This window comes from Cottoperca gobio, chromosome 5 (assembly GCF_900634415.1).
Source record: "Cottoperca gobio chromosome 5, fCotGob3.1, whole genome shotgun sequence".
Classification (NCBI taxonomy): Eukaryota; Metazoa; Chordata; class Actinopteri; order Perciformes; family Bovichtidae; genus Cottoperca; species Cottoperca gobio.
In genome coordinates, this window is record NC_041359.1 from 6,042,359 (window position 1) to 6,061,253 (window position 18,895).

Here is an 18,895-nt window from a genome sequence, read left to right on the forward strand (position 1 = left end):
ATAAACTATATTTACGTAATTTCATATATGTTGTAGTTTTGAATTCCAATTAAATGTTGGCAGGTTTTTAAAAGTTGTTTTTTCATGACTGCATGTGAGCTCAACTCAGAAATACTGTGCTGTCAGAAACCCTGTTTTTATTAACATCATGTGGACCAGAACACGTGGCGATCCTGTGTATGATTAACAGAGGCTTGTGTCCACCATATGTTTGGCTGTCTTGCCCACCGTCGCCTCTAGGCATCAGTGGCCTGGCACATCTGTCCGTGTTTATCACGGTTAGCTGGTTATGGTGCATCTATACCTCCAAAATGGGAATGAAAAAGGAGTTAACTTGTTTCCCTGCGATGGCAGAGTAACAGCACATTCACAGCATTATTTGATGGTTTAACTGTACTTCTTATGCCCATAACATCCACAAGTAATGTTAAGAAGCCTAGAATGTCTTTTGTATTTAAGATAAAGATTATATAAAGAGACTCCTTGACAATCACTGACAGCTGGGGATTTATTTTCCATAGATTTAAAGGAATTTGGAAAATACACTTATTTGCTTTCTTGCCAAGAGTAAACTGGGCAGATTGATACCAATCTCCCTTATTGTCTGTGGCTCCATGTTTTCCTTTATTTCTTTGTACTTTCGGTTCATAATGCAATCACGCTGCATCAACATTGTTGAGGACGTGTCTCCTTGTGTGTGAGCGCTCAGTGTGAGCGCCACATCATGGCCCGTCTATTGATCCGTTCAGTGTGAGCATAAACATTGCAGGTTCTGGCCGTGCAGAAAGACAGATTAAAACGTGTAGTGGGAGTAAGCGTCTTAGTTTTTAGAAAAGCGCCATACAAATCTAATGTATTATTATTATTATTATTATTATTATTATTATTATTATTATTATTATTATTAAACAATGGATTTACAGCGAGTTATTTGCGGGACTATTTATTTTCCGAAGTGCAGTCACTTTTCTGGAGCCGCCGCTACCTGGCAACCTCACTGTGACGACGAGACTCCAAGGAGTTACTGCACAAGTATACTACGTAACTAACTAGTACGTTGTTGCTTTTTTACACTTGAACAGAACCAGGCTGTTTCCCCCTGTTTAAGCAAGCATATTGCACATAATGCTGAATTATTGCTTTAACATGGATGCCCTGGGTGAATTGAGAATTGTTCATTATCCCATTTGTATTATAAAAAGCCCCACAATGTCACAGCTGCCTGCCACTGCTCAGTGTAACCAGTTCACTGCCTGTATAGGCGTGGTAATTGATATGCTCATTTAGAACATATGTGCTTTGGAGCGGATTTACACTCACATGCATTACTGCATGCACTGAAGCAATTAGATGCATGACTGATAATAATGGCCACTAAGCTTTTGCTTATTATTTGTGTGTGTAGTGTTGAGTCCTGGAAGTGAGAAAAAAACCTTCCGTGATCCTTTTTCTGATCTGAGTTGTGTTTTCCTCCTCTGTTGACATTTTTTCTTTTCACCTTATTTTGGCCACATGTTCTAAATATGACTAAAATAGTTTATGTTTTCTTCCAGCTGAGTTTTAATTTCTCCATGCACTCTAAACCAAAGGTAAATATATCATGTGACATAATATATGTACTTGAAGCTCACCTGGAAGAAAGCATGAATGTTTTTATCCTATTTAGAGCATGGGGCAGTGGTGCACTTCAGCCTCTTGTGGACGAAATAAGTATTACAAACACTTGGAAAATTATCCTGAAAAAAAAGAAAATCACCTTCAATAACTTCAAATTACAGCAAAAGATAATCCTGACAAAACCTTTTATTTGACTTGTTATTAAGTCATAGACACAGAATGGAAAACAATTTAGATCAGACAGAAAATGGATCACCAGAATTGAGTTGTGTCCCTTGTCTCTCTTGTCTCTGCTGTCTCTCAGGGCTTCCGTAGTTTCATGTGGGAAGTTCTTTAACTGATTACTGACTGTAACTGTTTGATTCTGTCTGAGCAGCTGCTGCCTCTTCAACAATAGTTGATGGGCCAGTAAACAGCACTCGTTTACTTTCCTTGCAATGTTTTCAGGATTATTAATAACAAATGACAGGTCTGCTTCTCTAACTATCTGTCTACATTCAGACAATTACGCTCATTGTGTTCAATGAAACAGCAATGTTTTGACTGTGGACACTTTAGCGTTCTTGGAAATTGGGGTCACATAAACAAACAGCAGGATATTGTTTCCGCTGACAGCTGCCTCATCTCTACTTTTCCTTGTGCATTGCTTTTCTTAGTGTTCTCTGACTTGTTTATCTGAGTCAGGTGTATGGCTTGTGTGTCACATTTGCTTATTAATTGCAGCTGCACAAAGGAAGACGTCTGGTTGTGAGTCTACAGTCTGTACATTCTTACATCAAAGCCTTTTCCCAGTGTTTCCCCCTGCAGTTTCATTTTTAGTTTTGCCCTGTCAGTTCTACCATCCCTGCTGATCCAAACAGGACCAATTAGTTTTAGTGTTCCTGCAGAATATAATGGGATGTCTGGTCTCCTCAGGAAATTGCTCCCACATCCCAGACAAAGTGACAAGACTATTCCCACACCCATTTTTCAGACAATGAATGTGAAATGAAACAGTAAAATAAAAGATGAAGTCATTCGCCTTAGCATAGCTAAATTGAAGCAGCATATTGTGGTGCGACTTTTTGTGACCTCAAAACTAAAACTTTTCTCCATGTTCTTACTGTGAGTCACAGAGGAAAGTGTTTATGTCTTCAGCGGTCGAGTGGCCAGCCGGAGTTTGTTTTCCGGTATGTTGTGTTTGTATACAAGTGTGTTTATGTGGAGGGGAGACGGAGCCTCTGCAGCGGGGGCCTCGTGGTTCTGTCCTGCCCTCCCCTGCACTCTATGAGGCAGTGTTTTGGACCTGGGCCCAGGACCGAGCCTGAGGCACGCTGCTCCGCTCCAGCCTCTCCAGAGCACCGACTCTCACTGACATTACATCAGCCAGAGGAAACATAGTACACACTTTGTGTGTGAGAGTAGATGCTGCTTTCAGCTTGTTGCTCTGAAGCAAAACAAAGTGGTCTGCAGATTTCTCCTGGTTTTGAAACTGTGAGGCGTCATCAGCAGCTGGCCGTCAGGGAGAAAAGGCAGCTTAACCATGGCTGTGCGCATCATACGTGGAATGGAAGACCTGGTTGCATCGGGCAGCCAGCTCGTCTGGAGCATGGCGCATCAGACCCTGAGGAACTGGTACAACTGCAGGCTGATGCCATGCAGACGCTTCCTAGAAGCCTGGCTGAGGATTGGAAAATGCTACCAGGTATGACAGCTCCTTGAACTATGGCACCAGAAACAATTTCTGTAAAAATAAGTTTAAATATAGCAGTCATTAATTGATTGCTTTATGAGCAGCATGTGGAATTACTGCGTGCCAGATGGATTTCTTTGATTGAATGTGTATTGCTTCGATTACCTATATTCTCCCCTCAGCTTTCCCCTGCGTAAAGAGTCAGTACTTTCGCTCATCTGGCTCATTAGTGTATGCATGTGTTTATTTGTGTGACTGTGAGGAGACACAGGCTGTGAAGCCTGTTTTTTAACAAGGGTCTCTCCCTCAGCACATATGGCAGGCATTAGAAAGCAGCATGACCAGCCGTTTGATCTCACTGTCTGGCTGATGAGGAGAACTTTTCAAAGTTGTCTTTGAAATGCATTGTTGGAGCACCTGAACTGTCTGTGTGGTTAACTCTACTTGAAAGTGTTCAGGTTCTTGTTCGTTGCTTCTTTCTCAGCATATTGCCATGTGAAAATGTATTTTGTTTAAGATGGTTTAGTTACTAATACAATTGCAAAGATACCGCATGAAGGTACAAAGCTGATATTTTTTTTAAAGATAAAAAGAAAACTACGGAGGAGGAGTATTAGGGCCAGGACAAAACTACAAGCATTAGCGAGTTAGATTTTATTCATTATTATTAATCAACATTGACACTTTATTCTCAAAATATGAATATCGCATACATTACATACACATTGGTGAAAGAAGTATTTATATTATATATCGGAACATTTATATTTGGTGAAAGTATCTAAGTATTCATTATTCAGAATGGCCCAGGTCTGGGATATTTAGTTATATTACTGGATCATTATTATAGATGCATTAACATGTAAGTTAAATTGGAGCCAATTGTAACCGCTTTATAAACTTCTGAACAAATGGCTTGTTGTAGTTGTCGCTGTAGCTTCTGAAATGTATAAATGTATAAAATGCAGGGTGGGCTCAGCTGAGCCCGACCAGGTCAATGTGGCTTGGGGGTCATGTGAAGAGAGCACCGTCAGGGCCGTAATGACAGAGTTTAAGGGGGACGACCTCCCTGACACAGCTGTGACCTTTCGTTTGACATCTGGGACCTCGCTCTGAAGCTCAGGTCCTCTCTTCAGACGAACTGAAGGCAGCAATCTCTGTCATCCCTCTGGAAGAAACGGATAACATTGTCTTGCCCATGCTTCTTTGTTAATGCATCCTGAGTGTTTTATAGTAGATCCACATCAGAGGATGCGCTAACCCTAAGATTGAGTGTTTTAAGAATTCTTTGAAAAGTGGCAAACGCTTGGTTTCGGAGTAACATGCACAGATTTGGAAGTTGAATCAACATTCAATGGCTCGCTGTGAGTTTGAAGTCCGACTGTTAACTGAAGGCCTTTGTCCCTTTATGTTTTGATGTCACTGCCCTGCAACAATGCAGCATTGATAAATGGAAAAGGATTGTGCCCTGGACACTGGACAGCCACAACAATGTGAAAGGGTTACTTTAGTCAATAATCCCAGATTAAACTATGTGATTAACAGCAACAATTATGTTCCATATCAAGACAAATCAAACGAAGGTGTGGTTTTCATTGAGGTTAGCTTTGGTCAGTGGCTTTTTGGTTTGTGATTCTTTCCTCTTCTGGACCTCTGAGATATTGAGTTTAACACAGTCCCGCTGTGAGTGCAGCCCACACCAGACAGCAGATGCAGTGGGTTTGGTGTTGAAATATGGGGCTTCAGAGGAAAAGTTAGCAAGTTAGCGTGACTGCAAATGAAATGAAAAAGTACAGCTTGACCCACAGAACTGTAAATCTCACTGAGGTTTAGGGCGTTGAAAAACAACAAAGTGGAAAAGCAGCTTGTGCAGTAAGAAAGTGAAATGACAGCTCTGTTGTGGTGCACAGAACAATATGTCCTAGTATAGTGAAGTTTAACACTGTTCGCCAGGAGGCTTCCTCCCGGCCCTGCGGTCACGCTGGACGTTAACGTGACCCTCACTTTCCAACACAGAAGCCAAGCAGTTGGATGCCACATGTTTTTCACTCAAGTCACAGAAGAAAATGTGTCCTGGACACATTCCTGTGTAGCAAACAGCATTCAGTCAACACATAGTCATTTAGTTTCTTAGTTTTATATAACACAGAAGTTTCAAATCTTTTTCATGAGCAAGACCCATTTTCTGACTCTGTATTAATCTTCCAACCGTTAAAGTGCATATTTTTAACACATTAAAGATCCTATGTGTAGACTTTTATTATCATCATAAAGCATCTTCCGAAAAATGTCTTATGGAATAGATTGTTGTTCATAAAACAAATAAAAAATAAAACAGACCTCGTGGAATTTGTGCTTTTAGCCGACTTAAGGCTACTGGCATGCACTGCCGTCTGCCACTGGGGGCGCCAACGTGAGGAATTTTAAAATTCATAAAGTGGCTTTATTATCTGGATTGTTTCCATGTGGTGAGTTGATGGACCCGTGTGATGTGGTATTCAACAAAAGATGTGGTAAATGACCTCAAGCTTGTCATACTATGACTTTTGACAGAAGAAATAACACAAATGAAAACTTGAATTTATAAGCAACAAAACACACTTTGCTCAAATCAAGGCATTACATTTTTGCTGCTACATCCTGACTTTGTCTGGTATGAACATAGCTTATGGTGGATACTGTCAGCTAACTTACCAAACTTTAGATACATTTAAACGTTTATTATACATTGAGACACTGGGTCTCATTCTCAAGATAGACCGAGATATTGCTGTGTAACTGTTATTAAGAAGAATCAGTTTGATAGTGAGAGTGGTATCAATCTTCTCATCTTCGTTCTGGTAAAAAGGCAAATAAGAGTACATTTTGAACTATTCTTTTAATATAAGAATGTTTTGGTACTAAATTTAATTTGAAAGCAAAAGCCTCGAATACGGAAGCCCTGAGAGGCAAGTGAGAGAACATAATTGTGGTGATCTATTTTCTAAGTCTGATCTAAATAGTTTTCTCTCCTGTGTTCATGACTTAAGAACAAGGGAAAAGGTTTAGCAAGGATAATCTTTCTAAATTCCTTTATTTTCATCAAGTGTTTCTTGTTGTAATTCTTGGCCACAAGAGGCTAAAGTGCATCACTACCCCATGTTCTAAATAGTTCTACAAGTATTCATGTTTTCTTCCAGGCGAGTTTTCATTTCTCTATGCACTCTTAGCAAAAGCACTGTGAAGTCTTCATAGAAAGCCTGAAAACATGAATAGTCGGTGCACATCGACCTCTTGTGGCCAAAATGAGTATTACAACAACAAACACCTAGAAAAATTATTCTGACAAAAACGTTTTTTCGCCTGCCAAAACTCTTTTTCCTCCTCCTTTTGTTTACAGATGAATATTATTGAGGAACTTAGAAAGATTATCCTGCGTGGCAAAAGCTTTTTCTCACTTGTTCTCAAGTCATAAACACAGGAGAGAAAACTATTTAGATCAGACATAGAAAATGGATCCCCAGATTTCTTTTTTTCCACTTGCCTCTTTATTGAGTTGCCTAAAGTGGATTTACTCTGCGCGGACCAACTCTTGTGGTGACTCTTGCATAAGGAAGAAACTGTGTGAACACAGGGAAATAAATCCACAGTGCTACATTAGTGGAGATTACATTTCCCCACCGGCACCCAAAGAGATTAGCCTATATAAACACCATGTCATCAGTATCTGTACAAAGGAATTAAATATATTTAAAATATCAGAATAAGAGCCTGAATGTTGGCAACAGCTTTACACACTGAAATATGACTAATCTTCATCATCACACAATAATATTTCCACCTTGTCCTGCATTGAAAGGCAGTTCTGCTGAGTGCAACAAAATGAATCCAAAAGTTATTCATCTTAAACAATGCAGCTGGAATTCAATTAAATTACGCACCGGCACTTCATTGTCTTTCGGTTTTGTTTCCTAACAGCAGAGAAAAATGTGGGATGTTGACATTTCAGGGATTTTCATTAGACCAGTGTTGTTGCAGAGGAAGGATGTGTGGGAGAGAAAGACAATAGCATGTGTGGAGATCCTCAGAGTATTTTTATGATTCATGGTGCACCTATAAAGACCTGATTTATGGCTGAAATATCACTGCTGCACTTTTTTTTACAATTTATATAGATGAGATCTTGCAATTACTTTGATGTTTTGGAGCGTGGGACCCATTTGGACACTTGCCTTGTGGCTCCTCTTACCTATTCATTCAGCACAAAGACAAACATGACATTGCGGTGAGTCACTGTTCAACTCGAGAAAAAGATTATTTTGTCCCCTGGGCTAAAATAGTGCTAGCGTGGCTTCGAGTGAAGAGGTGCAGGTGGAGACTGTGTTTTTTTGCAGTGGCTGTGTTGTCATCTCATGTTATCTGTCCTCCTCCAGATGACAGAGGGCCGTCTGTGTCAGGTTCACCTCCTTGATGACAGGAAGCTGGAGCTGCTGGTTCAGGTAGAGGACACTTTCTTCTTCGCTTTCTGTCTCCTTAGGCACAAATTATGCTGCATGGACCTGCATGATTATATTCATGTGCTGAAATTGTGTTAGATTTAATGATGTGCGTTGTTAACTGTAAAATAAAATTGTAATCTTATATCCTGTGGCTCCTACTTCGTTTTTATTTCTTGTCAAATTGATAACTTGTTTTCCACCTTACGATGATCTACACTGGAGCTGCAACGATTAGTCAAGTAATCGATTAGTCAATTGACAGAAAGAGAATCGTCAGCTCTTTTGATAATTGACAAATTGTTAAATGGATTTTACATGCAAAAATGGCAGAAAATGCTGTTTTAGCCTCTCACATGTGGATATATATATATATATATATATATATATATATATATATATATATATATATATATCAAACTGTTTATCTTTGGGTTTTGGACTGACAAAACAAAATATTTGAAGACGTCATTTTGGACTTTGAAAAACTGGGATGGAGATTTTTCAGTATTTTCTGACGATTAATCGATTAATCTAGAAAGTAATTGGCAGATGAATTGATAATGAAAATAATTGTTGGTTTTAGCCCTTATCTAAACTGAAATCCTGTGATTTAATCTAAACTTTCCAGCCCAAGCTGTTGTCCCGTGAGCTGTTAGATCTGGTGTCCTCACATTTTACCCTAAAGGAGAAAGAATACTTTGGGTTGTGCTTCATAGATGACACGTAAGTACATTTCCTAATATAATAGGCATTTAATGACAAAAAAGTGCAGTGTAATATGTATGTTGTGATCCCTTATTTATAGAAGCCTGAAGAGAGGCCAAAAAAGAAGAGAGAAAAGTTACGATAGCAGTATTCCAACAAATTATTTGTTCCTCTATCCCCGATCAGTGGCCAGAATAACTGGCTCCAGCTGGACCGTAAAGTCCTCGATCATGACTTCTCCAAGACTTCAGGGCCTTTGGAACTCAAGTTCCTGGTGCGGTGAGTGCTCTCACTGCAAACGCTTGCCAAATGTGGAATACTGCTGCGCTTTATTAGAAACGTCAACCTATACTGAGGATTGGAAATCGTAACGTTTTATGTATTAAGCTGAGTTGTGAATAGTAGAGGCCTAACATGAAGCACGTTTGTGTATTAAAAGCTTCATGGTCCGGCTTGTCCTCACCAGCAGGTGGCAGCGATGGAAAACAGTTTACAGAGTGTGATTGCTAAACTATATTGAACACAATCAAGTCTGTGAATAATGGCCAAATGCACTGACAATCTATTTCAAGCGAACCTTGCTGACCCAAAAAACTCTTCACAGGTTTTATATTGAGAAGATCACCTTCTTGAAAGACAACACAACAGTGGAGCTGTTCTTCCTGAACGCTAAATCTTTAGTGTTTAATGTAAGTGTTTTTAAGCATTTCTTTTCTAAATAAATTGTCTTGTATGTTTATTTTTATATCTGAGTTAATAAACTCGACATGTCCTTTAGTTCCCAGATTTATTGAACACAATAGTTTATTGCCTTATGCTAAAACGTCTAATCCAACTATTGATCTGCCATCAATCTTAATTTACCATAGATTCATAAGAAACATGTTTCATTCAGCTGGGGGTTGATGGTCAGATTATCAATATGTTGCACATTGTTGTTCATACTATATGTTTATATTATAAACGGAATAAATGTCCATTGTTTATTTCTTTAATAATGCAGTTCATTATGTTCATGCCTGTGTCCTATTCATTGCTAAACTGAATTGTTATGCATACATAACATTTAACTCATGACATGTTATTTATTGAGGAAATACGTGTCTCTGTAATCTCACAACATTTACTTTTTGTTTTACTTTTTAATATCTCCGACTGCTGTGACTCGGAATGCTGCTTTCAATATACGTAAAAATGTGAATTACGGTCATGCAAGCAATTTGTTTTTGTTTTTTTCTATTGTTTAGCATTTAATTCAAACATTTTACACAACAGTGACAGCGTAGTGAATAGTTACAGGTTCAGGCTATCATTTTAGATAAGATAGGGTTTTGTGGTTTGAGCACAATGAGTTTTAAAGTTGATTGTGTAGCTTTTAAAATCTTTATAAAAGTGCAACAAGCTAAGTTAAGTGTTTCCTGTAAACAATTTGATAATAGTTCAAATTGAAATAGTACTACGATATTTATGTCTAGTAATACATAATATTACAACTGACTGTAAGGAAATTAACAATCGCGTGTTTAAAGTTTGGTGGAACATAAAAATACAGGAACAAGTGAGGTACTAGACAGGTAGTAGCTATCGGTGGATTTGGAACTGTACGAGGAGTACTTGAATGCAGCACGTAATCAAACGTTGCAGTGCAGTTCTTTTTCGCGGGGAGAGCACACTGGTCACCATGGGAGACGGAGACTGTTGAACCTGCTTTCGGACCGTACCACTTTACCGAGGGGGCTGTAGCTTCAGGCAGGACCCTTACCACGTCTTTCTATGCACCAGTGTGTGTTTTGTCGTCTATACAAATTGAATGCTTAACCAGGCGCTGCAAAATACTATTAAACACACTGTAAGGACAGTTTCACACACCGTATTGTCTCTGCGACAGTGGTTCAGTCGGTTACGGTAGGACCGAGGTACGGGACGGGAAGATTTTCTATCAAGTCAAGTGTTTCGGACAGTGCACTTTTTGTGTGCATGTTTTCAAAAAAGACGCCGTTAATTTTCACCATTTTTTTTTTTTTACAACAGGAGACCATCGAAGTGGAGAGTGAACATGTTTTCAAGTTAGCTGCATTCGCATTGCAGGTAAGAAAGAGTTTTGTCGCAGGCTTTCTTTACACTGAAATGTTACTCAGCCACAAACGTGAATGAAGACGGTGGACACGTAACATTTGAAAACAGTTGTCTCTTGAGGTTGCTTTGGTCGGGGCTATTGTTAAAGAAACTGGCTCTTTTATATTAATATGGGCCTCTAAAATGTGACTGTGCTTCGAGGCAGTGTTAACTTAAGTTATTAGAGAAATTAATATAGTTAATTGAAATGTGTTGATGTTTTATCGTGTATAGTTACCGTTTTTCCAGATGGTGCAGGTAGCTAACATTAGCACAATAGTTAACTTACTAGACCTTTTAGTAAGTCTTGCATTTTCTTATAATGCTTTTACTAACGGCAATATTTCCCCTTTTTTAAGGAGGTGAAAGGAAAATACACCAGGTAAGAAGTTATCCAAATTAAACGTAAATCCTCTTAAAGAGACAGTTTACCCTGTAAGAGGGTGTACAGTTACCCAAAAGATTGTCGTCTCATCAAGTTGTCTTGTCATTTACAACGTAAATGTATTGAGTGAGCAATTCAGGATAAATTAGCTGGGAAGACAATGTAGTTTCAATGATTAGCCAATCACATGTACATATGTTATGTTTTGTCTTTTCATAAAGTGCATGTGCAACATTTTGATATTTTTTGCAGTATTGGTGTATACACAGACATCCATAAACCTTTTTGTGAACTTGTGCTGTTGAATGCAAACTCTGAACAATTTATTAAGTCTTTGTTTCTATACTCTTGACAAGGAAGCATGGTCTGGTTTATCTAGTTGTTTGGTCAGTGCTCAGTGTACAAATGATGACTGTATATAGCCAGTTAATGTTCAACTTGACTCGGTCATATTGTATTTCATGCTGCACTTCCCTCAGTTAATAATTCCCTTGATTTTTTTCTTGTGACATTGAACTGAACTCCTGCTGGCTTGCTGCCATCCACATGGTCCAAACATTGCCTTTTAAAATCAGAACACAAATTGTTCTTGTGTCACACTGTTGCCTGTTAAGGCAGAGGTATGGTGTTTACACTTTCAACAAAGCCAGTTATTTTCTGACTTGTTGTGATTGCGTCACCTCACATTAAATGTCACATATCCTGACTTGTTGTGATTGCGTCACCTCATATTAAATGTCACATATCCTGACAAACACAGCCTGTGTGACACTTGTACATGAACATTGTGTACACGATTTGGTCGATGACACTGGTGTGAGACTCTGTACAAAACCTTGATAATCTGTTCACTAGTGTAGATAATGTTTTCATAGTGGGCGTCCTTTCAGAGGCTTGACCTGCTGATAAGGTATGTTGTTTTTTTACCAGCCATAGGAGTGAAGGGCATTGGCTGTGATCAGTCAAAACTGCTCTGTCTGAGTGAGTGACTGAGCAGGTTAAAGCAGCACAACCTGTGTGTTGTCCCAGCACTTTGCCTTTAAAGGCCTCGCTGTCCATTATGTGAACACAAAGATTTGTGCTCTGTAAGGAATTGTGCATGTATAGTTTGAATGGAGATACACGCAATGCTGAAAATGCAGTTTGACCCCCTGTCAAAACCTTTGCCTTTTGTTCTCTTGCAAAAAAAACTTGGCTGCATCCGCTTGTGCTCTTTAAACGCACCATTACTTACAGACATGATTGACCTGATAAATGATTATTATTATTATTATTATTATTATTATTATTATTATTATTATTATTATTATTATTCATTGCAGCTTAAGTACAGATTTATGCCTCAGTGTTTTGATTTTAAACTACTTCACCCTGAAGTGCAGTGTGTGGTCTGAACTCTCAGCTCCAGTGGGTGTGGAGATGGGCTGTACTTTGTACTGACTCTGAAAGCACAGTAAAAGAAAACCTGCCAACAAATCTGTTAGAACCAACGAGGATGGGAGTGTGTCCAAATTTAGCTGTCTTTTTCTTTATTTGCACATATACTACTTTCAGCCTGCTTGTTCTGATTATTGTTTCTTGATATTAGGTTGTAAGACACTTAATACCACACAGTAAAGTTGTTTTCCTCAAACTGTAGCACTGGCCCTCCCAATCTAATGCTATTATTGAAGTTATGTATCCCCTGCTGTCCCTGTGGCAGTATTTCTCATTCCTGTCTGCAATGTCCTTTATACCTACTTCTTTGAAAGAACAGGCACGGTAAATCCCCTCATAAAGCATATAGTATAAATGTGTCTCCTCTGCACTGTATGAGCAAAGGGCCCTGGAGCAGTGAGATTAGCTGTGGAGGGGTTAGAGAGACCTCCTCCTCCTACAGCCAGCTGCCTTAAGAAGGATGAGCCAGACCCACTGTCCAATAGTAGACAACTTGGCGTCAGAAGGACTCCCTGTTATTGTGACAGTGTGGGCCAACCCCTGCTGTGCATTGAATTAATGCATCACCGGGTTTCACATTGTACTTGTTTCAGAATTTCCTTCACGATGTCAGTCTTGCATTGCATCTTGTTCTCACCGTACTGATTCACACCACCTGCAGGTATAATCCATAGCTGAATGCAACAAGTTCCAACTCTATCTGGAGGTTGATTTAAAGGGATTGTGGAAAACAGTCGGAATCACTGAATTAATTGATGTCTTTAATTATTCCTTTTTAACAGTTTCAGAGGATTTTATTTTATATACTTCAAAAGTTAGCCACAGACATTGTCTTTGCTACTGTATATTATAGCTTGGGAAGGTAACATTAGAGTAGCCAGTAACCGTTAACTAGATCTTTAAGATTATCCAACTGAAATAACCCACACTAATGTTTTTCTAAAATACATTACCCACCCTAGCTTTAAATTAATGGTATGAAATATATATTTCCACATTAAATATCTAAACACAACTAGACCCATGTTGAGTTGTGTATTTGCATAATCCTAAATGTTTCCAACCATTTTCAAACCTAGAGAAATGTATCATTTTAATTAATCAAGGTAACTGTCCAAATTATTCTGGTTTCATTTGGTCGACTGTAATGGTGTCATATATTTACTTTTGTCAAGTTTTAAGCCACATTTTTATAATACACTTTTTAAATCTTGGTCATGTTTAACTATATATTTTAACTTGATGAAGGATTTTAGTCATCGGAGGTCTGGATCTTAAGTTTTCAGAGAAACGAGCTGAGCAAACATTAGTCCAAACTCAGCTCTCAGCCCCTCCGGGACGTCCATTTTCCACCAAGCTACGTTGGAGTAACACTTATTGTGAACTTGAAACTGCTTTATTCAGTGTTTTTAACCAGTTTCACCTGGTCCGTTTGTTTTGGAGAGGAGGAGACTCTGCTGATGATTTGGCTCCTGGTAAAAATATCCTGAACAATGAAAGAATCCTAACCGGGAGAAGTTGACTATAATGTCAAACTCCTATGATCCCACGCTACTTCACGATGCCACCAAATTCCGTCTTTTGTTATTGTTTTGATTGAGATATCCCGAGTGGCAGAAATTACATATTGTGTGTTTTAACTGCTTTAATTTTAAATCAACGCAATGTCAGTTGTGCTTAAATCTTACCCAACGAACCAATATGGCACCCAGACAGTTGCACCTAGTTCTATTTGCAGGTGTAGCCTGTAGTTAGTGGTTCATTCACAGCAACAGGCTCTCTCATTGTACTCCCTCCACACAGTCACCACGTCTCGGCGTCTCATGGAATAGCTGACACATGAGTATTATCTCTCCCCACGCTGGGTAGGCTGCGCTGGGCTGGGCTGCACCGGGTGTAGGAATTGCCCCCACGCTGCATGCTGCGGGGAGATAACAGACGTAGTAATGAATTCCAGATTGCTGACAGGGCAGCGCGACTGTGAAGTAGATCACCCCGACAACACCAGGCCCCAGCTCCCCATAAAATGTATGCTATCAAACACGCAGCAAAGTGCCGTGGCAGCAAAACTCAGTCAACCTAGGAGCGGTAGCTACAGGGAAGAGTGATTCAACTGCCTCTGCCCTTGCAGCCGTTGTTTTTGTTTAGTAAGCTGGTTCACATAACTGGATCATTATGGTTCTGTCCCCCCATGTCAGCGGCTGTTAAACTCCATTAATCTTTAAAGAAGAAGACTTAAATTGATGTTCGAGGTCAAATGGCCATTGGCCTGAAATCTGCCAATGCTTATTTTGTTATGGTGACTATGTTATTGTTGTAGCTGGTATAATACTTGAGGATGTTCTAATGGTTTATATCATGTATGGTCTGACCTACACATTTGAGTTGTCTCTCAGAGGCCATGGGCTGTTTTGTAACAGCACCAGGGCTCCTACAATACTTTTCAACACACAGAGAGGCTGCCAAGTGCTTGTGAATGGCTTTTGTTCAGGTCTCCAGTGGACTGGCCCGCCAATCCAGAGCCCTTTTTATCCTGCAGAAACTGTAGACCCAGTACTCCCTCCTACATGATGTTGGAGTGACTCATAGTACACTATCATAGACCTTGACAGTAACAAACACTACAATTTGTCTGTACAGAGAACATGGCCAGTTTCTGTGTTTATTACTTGAAGCCTCTGCTTAACATTTGTGTCAGAGTTTGTTGGTGAGAGCAACTGTACCTGTTGCATCTGTCATGTGATCAGTAGCTTATCTGTGAAGGTGAATCAATATAAAGTTGTTTACCTACAGTACATAGAATAACTATGGAGTGCATTACTGTTGAGAACCTGCATGAAATGGCTTTTTGATATTTTTGAAAAGATTTCCTGCCAAGTCCCTAAAAAGGTTCCTTATGACTTAAAGGCCCTGCATGTGCTTTTATAAATGAAATCTGGCAACACATGAGTGGAGCTCAAGTTTAGCTTTGGCAAGCAGTACAACTCTTTATAGATAAGAAAGATGAAAACAATATCCTGACACTGCACCTTTTTCTAAAGGTTTGCAAACATGAGTTATTGCTGTCATGCCTTAAGATAGAAATTCAAACCACACTGTGAAAGTACAAATACTTGGAGAAATGTTCTTTACACATTTTTAGACTTTGAGTTCAGATTCTTGTATAAACATTTACGTTCTTTTCCTTATGGTCCTAATGCTGTTCTGCAGCACTCGGCTCAGGTCATAACAGCGCATTGTATATGTTGTATTGTTGAGAGTCTCATATATAGGGGAGTTAGTAATCGGACCATGATAGCATGACTCTCTTCAATTAACCCTGCATGTCTGGGCTTTGTTGTGTCTCTCCCAGATCTAAAGTGTAGATCAGTTACTAGAAGATAGTTGTGAATGAAAAATATTTTCTATTCTTAAATTTTGTATGTGATTTTTTTTCAGTGCTGAGGCGTCCAGATCAGACCTGAAGCAGCTCCCAGTCCTGCCCACCAGAGTATTAAGGGAGCACCCATCTCTCAATTACTGGTAAGTTTGGTGTGGGGGGTTGTTCAACTAACACCACAGCCCTTACTCCATAAGATGCGAGGGCTGCACGGTCTGAGTAAATTCTGCGATATGTGATAGTAGTTGAGTATCGTGGTAATGATATTACTTGCGATTAATACACAAATATTAAAGTGTACTCTGTTCTGCCTTTCTACTGCTTTGAGTATACTACTAAAATACAACAAATTGCTTGTTGAAAAGGGAAATTAAATAATGTCCAACATTCTTTTATTGGACATTTTAAAGTGCAGTTTTCTACGATAGTATTCCAGCTACTAGTTGCACCTAAAGGCAAGACTTGCACAGTACTTGTGCTTGTGCCACATCGTCTCGCTTGTATCCAAAATATTGCTTTTGTCTGATTGGCCAGAGATTTAACAGCATGCTGCATATCAGACAAAATAACGCCTACGGAATACTTTGTTGCTATATTTAAAGTGCTGTATTGCAGTCTTTTGCAATGTGTTTATTGCAAGTTGAGACCGCAATGATGATAAATTGTGGAGCCCTACAAGATGCGCTTACAGTTCAGCTGTCAAATCGCCTCAGTGGTCAGTACTTCCTGGTTGCAAAAAGCAGTCATTTCCCCAGAAGAGCAGTTTTGGGTGTTACTCTGCCTACAGACCATCCCAGTACTTGGCAGATGGGTTTTGTCTCTGATGAGGTGACTAATTAAAGCCTGGGTCGTGTTAATTACGTTTGCCCATTAGCCCTGCGAGAGCACAGGGAGGTGCTAACAGCCACCGGCTATCTAAAGGATTGCTGTCTGTCTCTTCAATCCACACTGCTGGTTTTGCTCCTCTGCCTGCCCCTCCCCTCCTCTTCTGCCTTAACGGTCATCTGAGGCTGCTGTAACCTCTGAAGCTGCTACATTCATTTTCATATCAAAATTAAAATCATAAGCATCCGCGTGCACATGAGCACGTCTCTCTCTCTCTATCTTTCTGTCTGTTAAGCCACAGAGAGTCTGCAGTCTCTCAATGCTATTAAAAGGGATGATTAAAGTGGGATGTAAATGGGATGCATTTGCAGGAGAGGTAGATGAGAGCTATCAGCAGGCCAGTAGGCCAGACTGCATTTTCTGCATGAGCAGACAGAATGTGAGTCAAAGAAAGAGCCCTCTCTCAATCCCTCTGTGGCTGGAATGTGCAACACTTGATGGATTATTCATTGAATGTTTTATCTATCCAATTGCAGTGAGGACAAAGTGATTGAACATTACAAGAAACTGAAGGGACTGACCAGAGGACAAGCCATTGTGCAGTAAGTTAAAAACAACTATAATATGTTTTTATGATTTAACTTGTGTTATGCACTACTGCTTCTGATGCCTCAAGTTCTCCAGCACCTACACCAGTCCCCCATGTTTAACCTTGTGTGTCTGCACTGTGGTGGCTGTTGTTGTAAGAGGTGGCTGTCACCGTGCCAGAATGTGTTATTAATTAGAGGAGGTGCTCTTAGAGTAGGCAGCCGGCCAGCCTTGGGAGGATGTCAGTCCTCCACTGTGTTTTTCCTGCGACTGTAACTCAGAGCAACCCTGGGTCATTTACGCTCGGATGATTTGTGCCCTTGAACTGATCAATGGACTCTGCCTCCCTCTGTCACGGTCCTGAAACAAATCGATCAGCTTGCCACTGCAAATGACTGTAGCTTAAATCCCACTCAGTCTGGTGAACAACAGCCACCGACAGTGATGAAGTGTAAATGGCGGAATTCCTGTTAACCTGTTCCTCTTTCTCCGAAGGTATCTGGCCTTGGTGGAGTCCCTGCCAACATACGGAGTCCATTATTACCCAGTGAAGGTAACAGTGGTGCCCCGAGTCATAAAGAAACTTAACCTTTGAACAAGTTTCTGTCAACGTGCTGTCTTCATTTGTTTTCTGCAACGCATCAATCTACCCTTTCTTCACTTGAATGTTTAAAATGTAGCTTGATGCTTGAATCATGAGGCCTTTTCTGAACTGCAGTGAAAGCAGCAACATATGTTTCACACATGGAACGCTCAAAATAATTAAGTCAGAATCTAACTATTGTAGTTTAGCACGTTTTAAGTGATTCCTCCAACTTTCCTTACTTTTACTTGCATCCTCTAACTTTCCCAACCAAACCTCATTAGATCAAGGTGTCTGAGGAGATCAAACAGTGGTGTGAAAACACTCAGTCAGGCTTGCAGAGATTTTAAAGCCTTCGATGTATTTGATCTCTTCTTGGGTTGCTATTGCTATGAGCCTAATGGGGTAATTGCTTTGGTAACAGGCTTTTTTTTTTTTTACTCTCACCAATAAAGCTACCTCTAATGAGTGGTTGTGTGCGTGTGCTTTCTTGTAGGACAAGCAAGGAATACCGTGGTGGCTGGGAGTCGGCTACAAAGGCATCGGCCAGTACGATTTGCAGGATAAACTGAAGCCGAGAAAGGTAGGTTGACCTCTTTTTTCCAGTTAGTTTTCATTTGAAAAGCTAGTGTTTCCATGTCAAGAATCTAAGGATACAGAATTTCATATATTGTACAAATTGTAAAGCCCTCTTGGACTAACTTGGCTTTTATAAATAAACTTGAGTTGTTTTTCTATTAACTTTTTAACTTCTTGTGGAAGTATGTACTATTGAGCTCTATTGTATAAATGCTTAAATTGCTAGTTGAAAACACAGCTTTCACCCCCATGCCTCTTGTTAGCTGGTTAATGATCCATCCACACTGTAAATAGGCGTAATTAAGAGCCAGGTTCCCATGTCAGTCAGGGGAAAGAGGAACACAGATGTCAAGGCTGTAGGTGTAAGAAAAAATACAATACAGTACAGCACTAGCAACAGTGGAGTGAATTGTCAAAGGGTTATACAACTGCTCAACTTGCAAAGTGTAAAGGGTAAAATACCTACACACTCAGCACAAAATAGTGTACAAGTGTCCCTTTTTGATTATAAAAACTCTTCTTTGGGGCTGTG

At 39.8% G+C, this 18,895-nt stretch overlaps 1 protein-coding gene across 5 annotated transcripts in view; it reads left to right on the plus strand.

The window, feature by feature from the left end:
- frmd4ba (FERM domain containing 4Ba) overlaps positions 1-18,895 on the plus strand; it is a 47,013-nt gene that overhangs the window by 13,761 nt on the left and 14,357 nt on the right. For 2 of the 5 annotated variants that reach the window (XM_029431385.1, XM_029431387.1), the window contains exons 1-11: positions 2,996-3,301; positions 7,702-7,767; positions 8,396-8,490; positions 8,659-8,751; positions 9,077-9,161; positions 10,504-10,560; positions 10,947-10,969; positions 15,848-15,931; positions 17,150-17,215; positions 17,697-17,754; positions 18,281-18,367. In XM_029431385.1, coding sequence (XP_029287245.1) covers positions 3,140-3,301; positions 7,702-7,767; positions 8,396-8,490; positions 8,659-8,751; positions 9,077-9,161; positions 10,504-10,560; positions 10,947-10,969; positions 15,848-15,931; positions 17,150-17,215; positions 17,697-17,754; positions 18,281-18,367 — 876 coding nt within the window. In that variant the 5' untranslated portion in view covers positions 2,996-3,139. Of the gene's footprint in view, positions 1-2,995; positions 3,302-7,701; positions 7,768-8,395; positions 8,491-8,658; positions 8,752-9,076; positions 9,162-10,503; positions 10,561-10,946; positions 10,970-15,847; positions 15,932-17,149; positions 17,216-17,696; positions 17,755-18,280; positions 18,368-18,895 lie in introns of those variants that run through there. The other 3 variants (XM_029431388.1, XM_029431389.1, XM_029431390.1) reach the window with 2 other exon arrangements.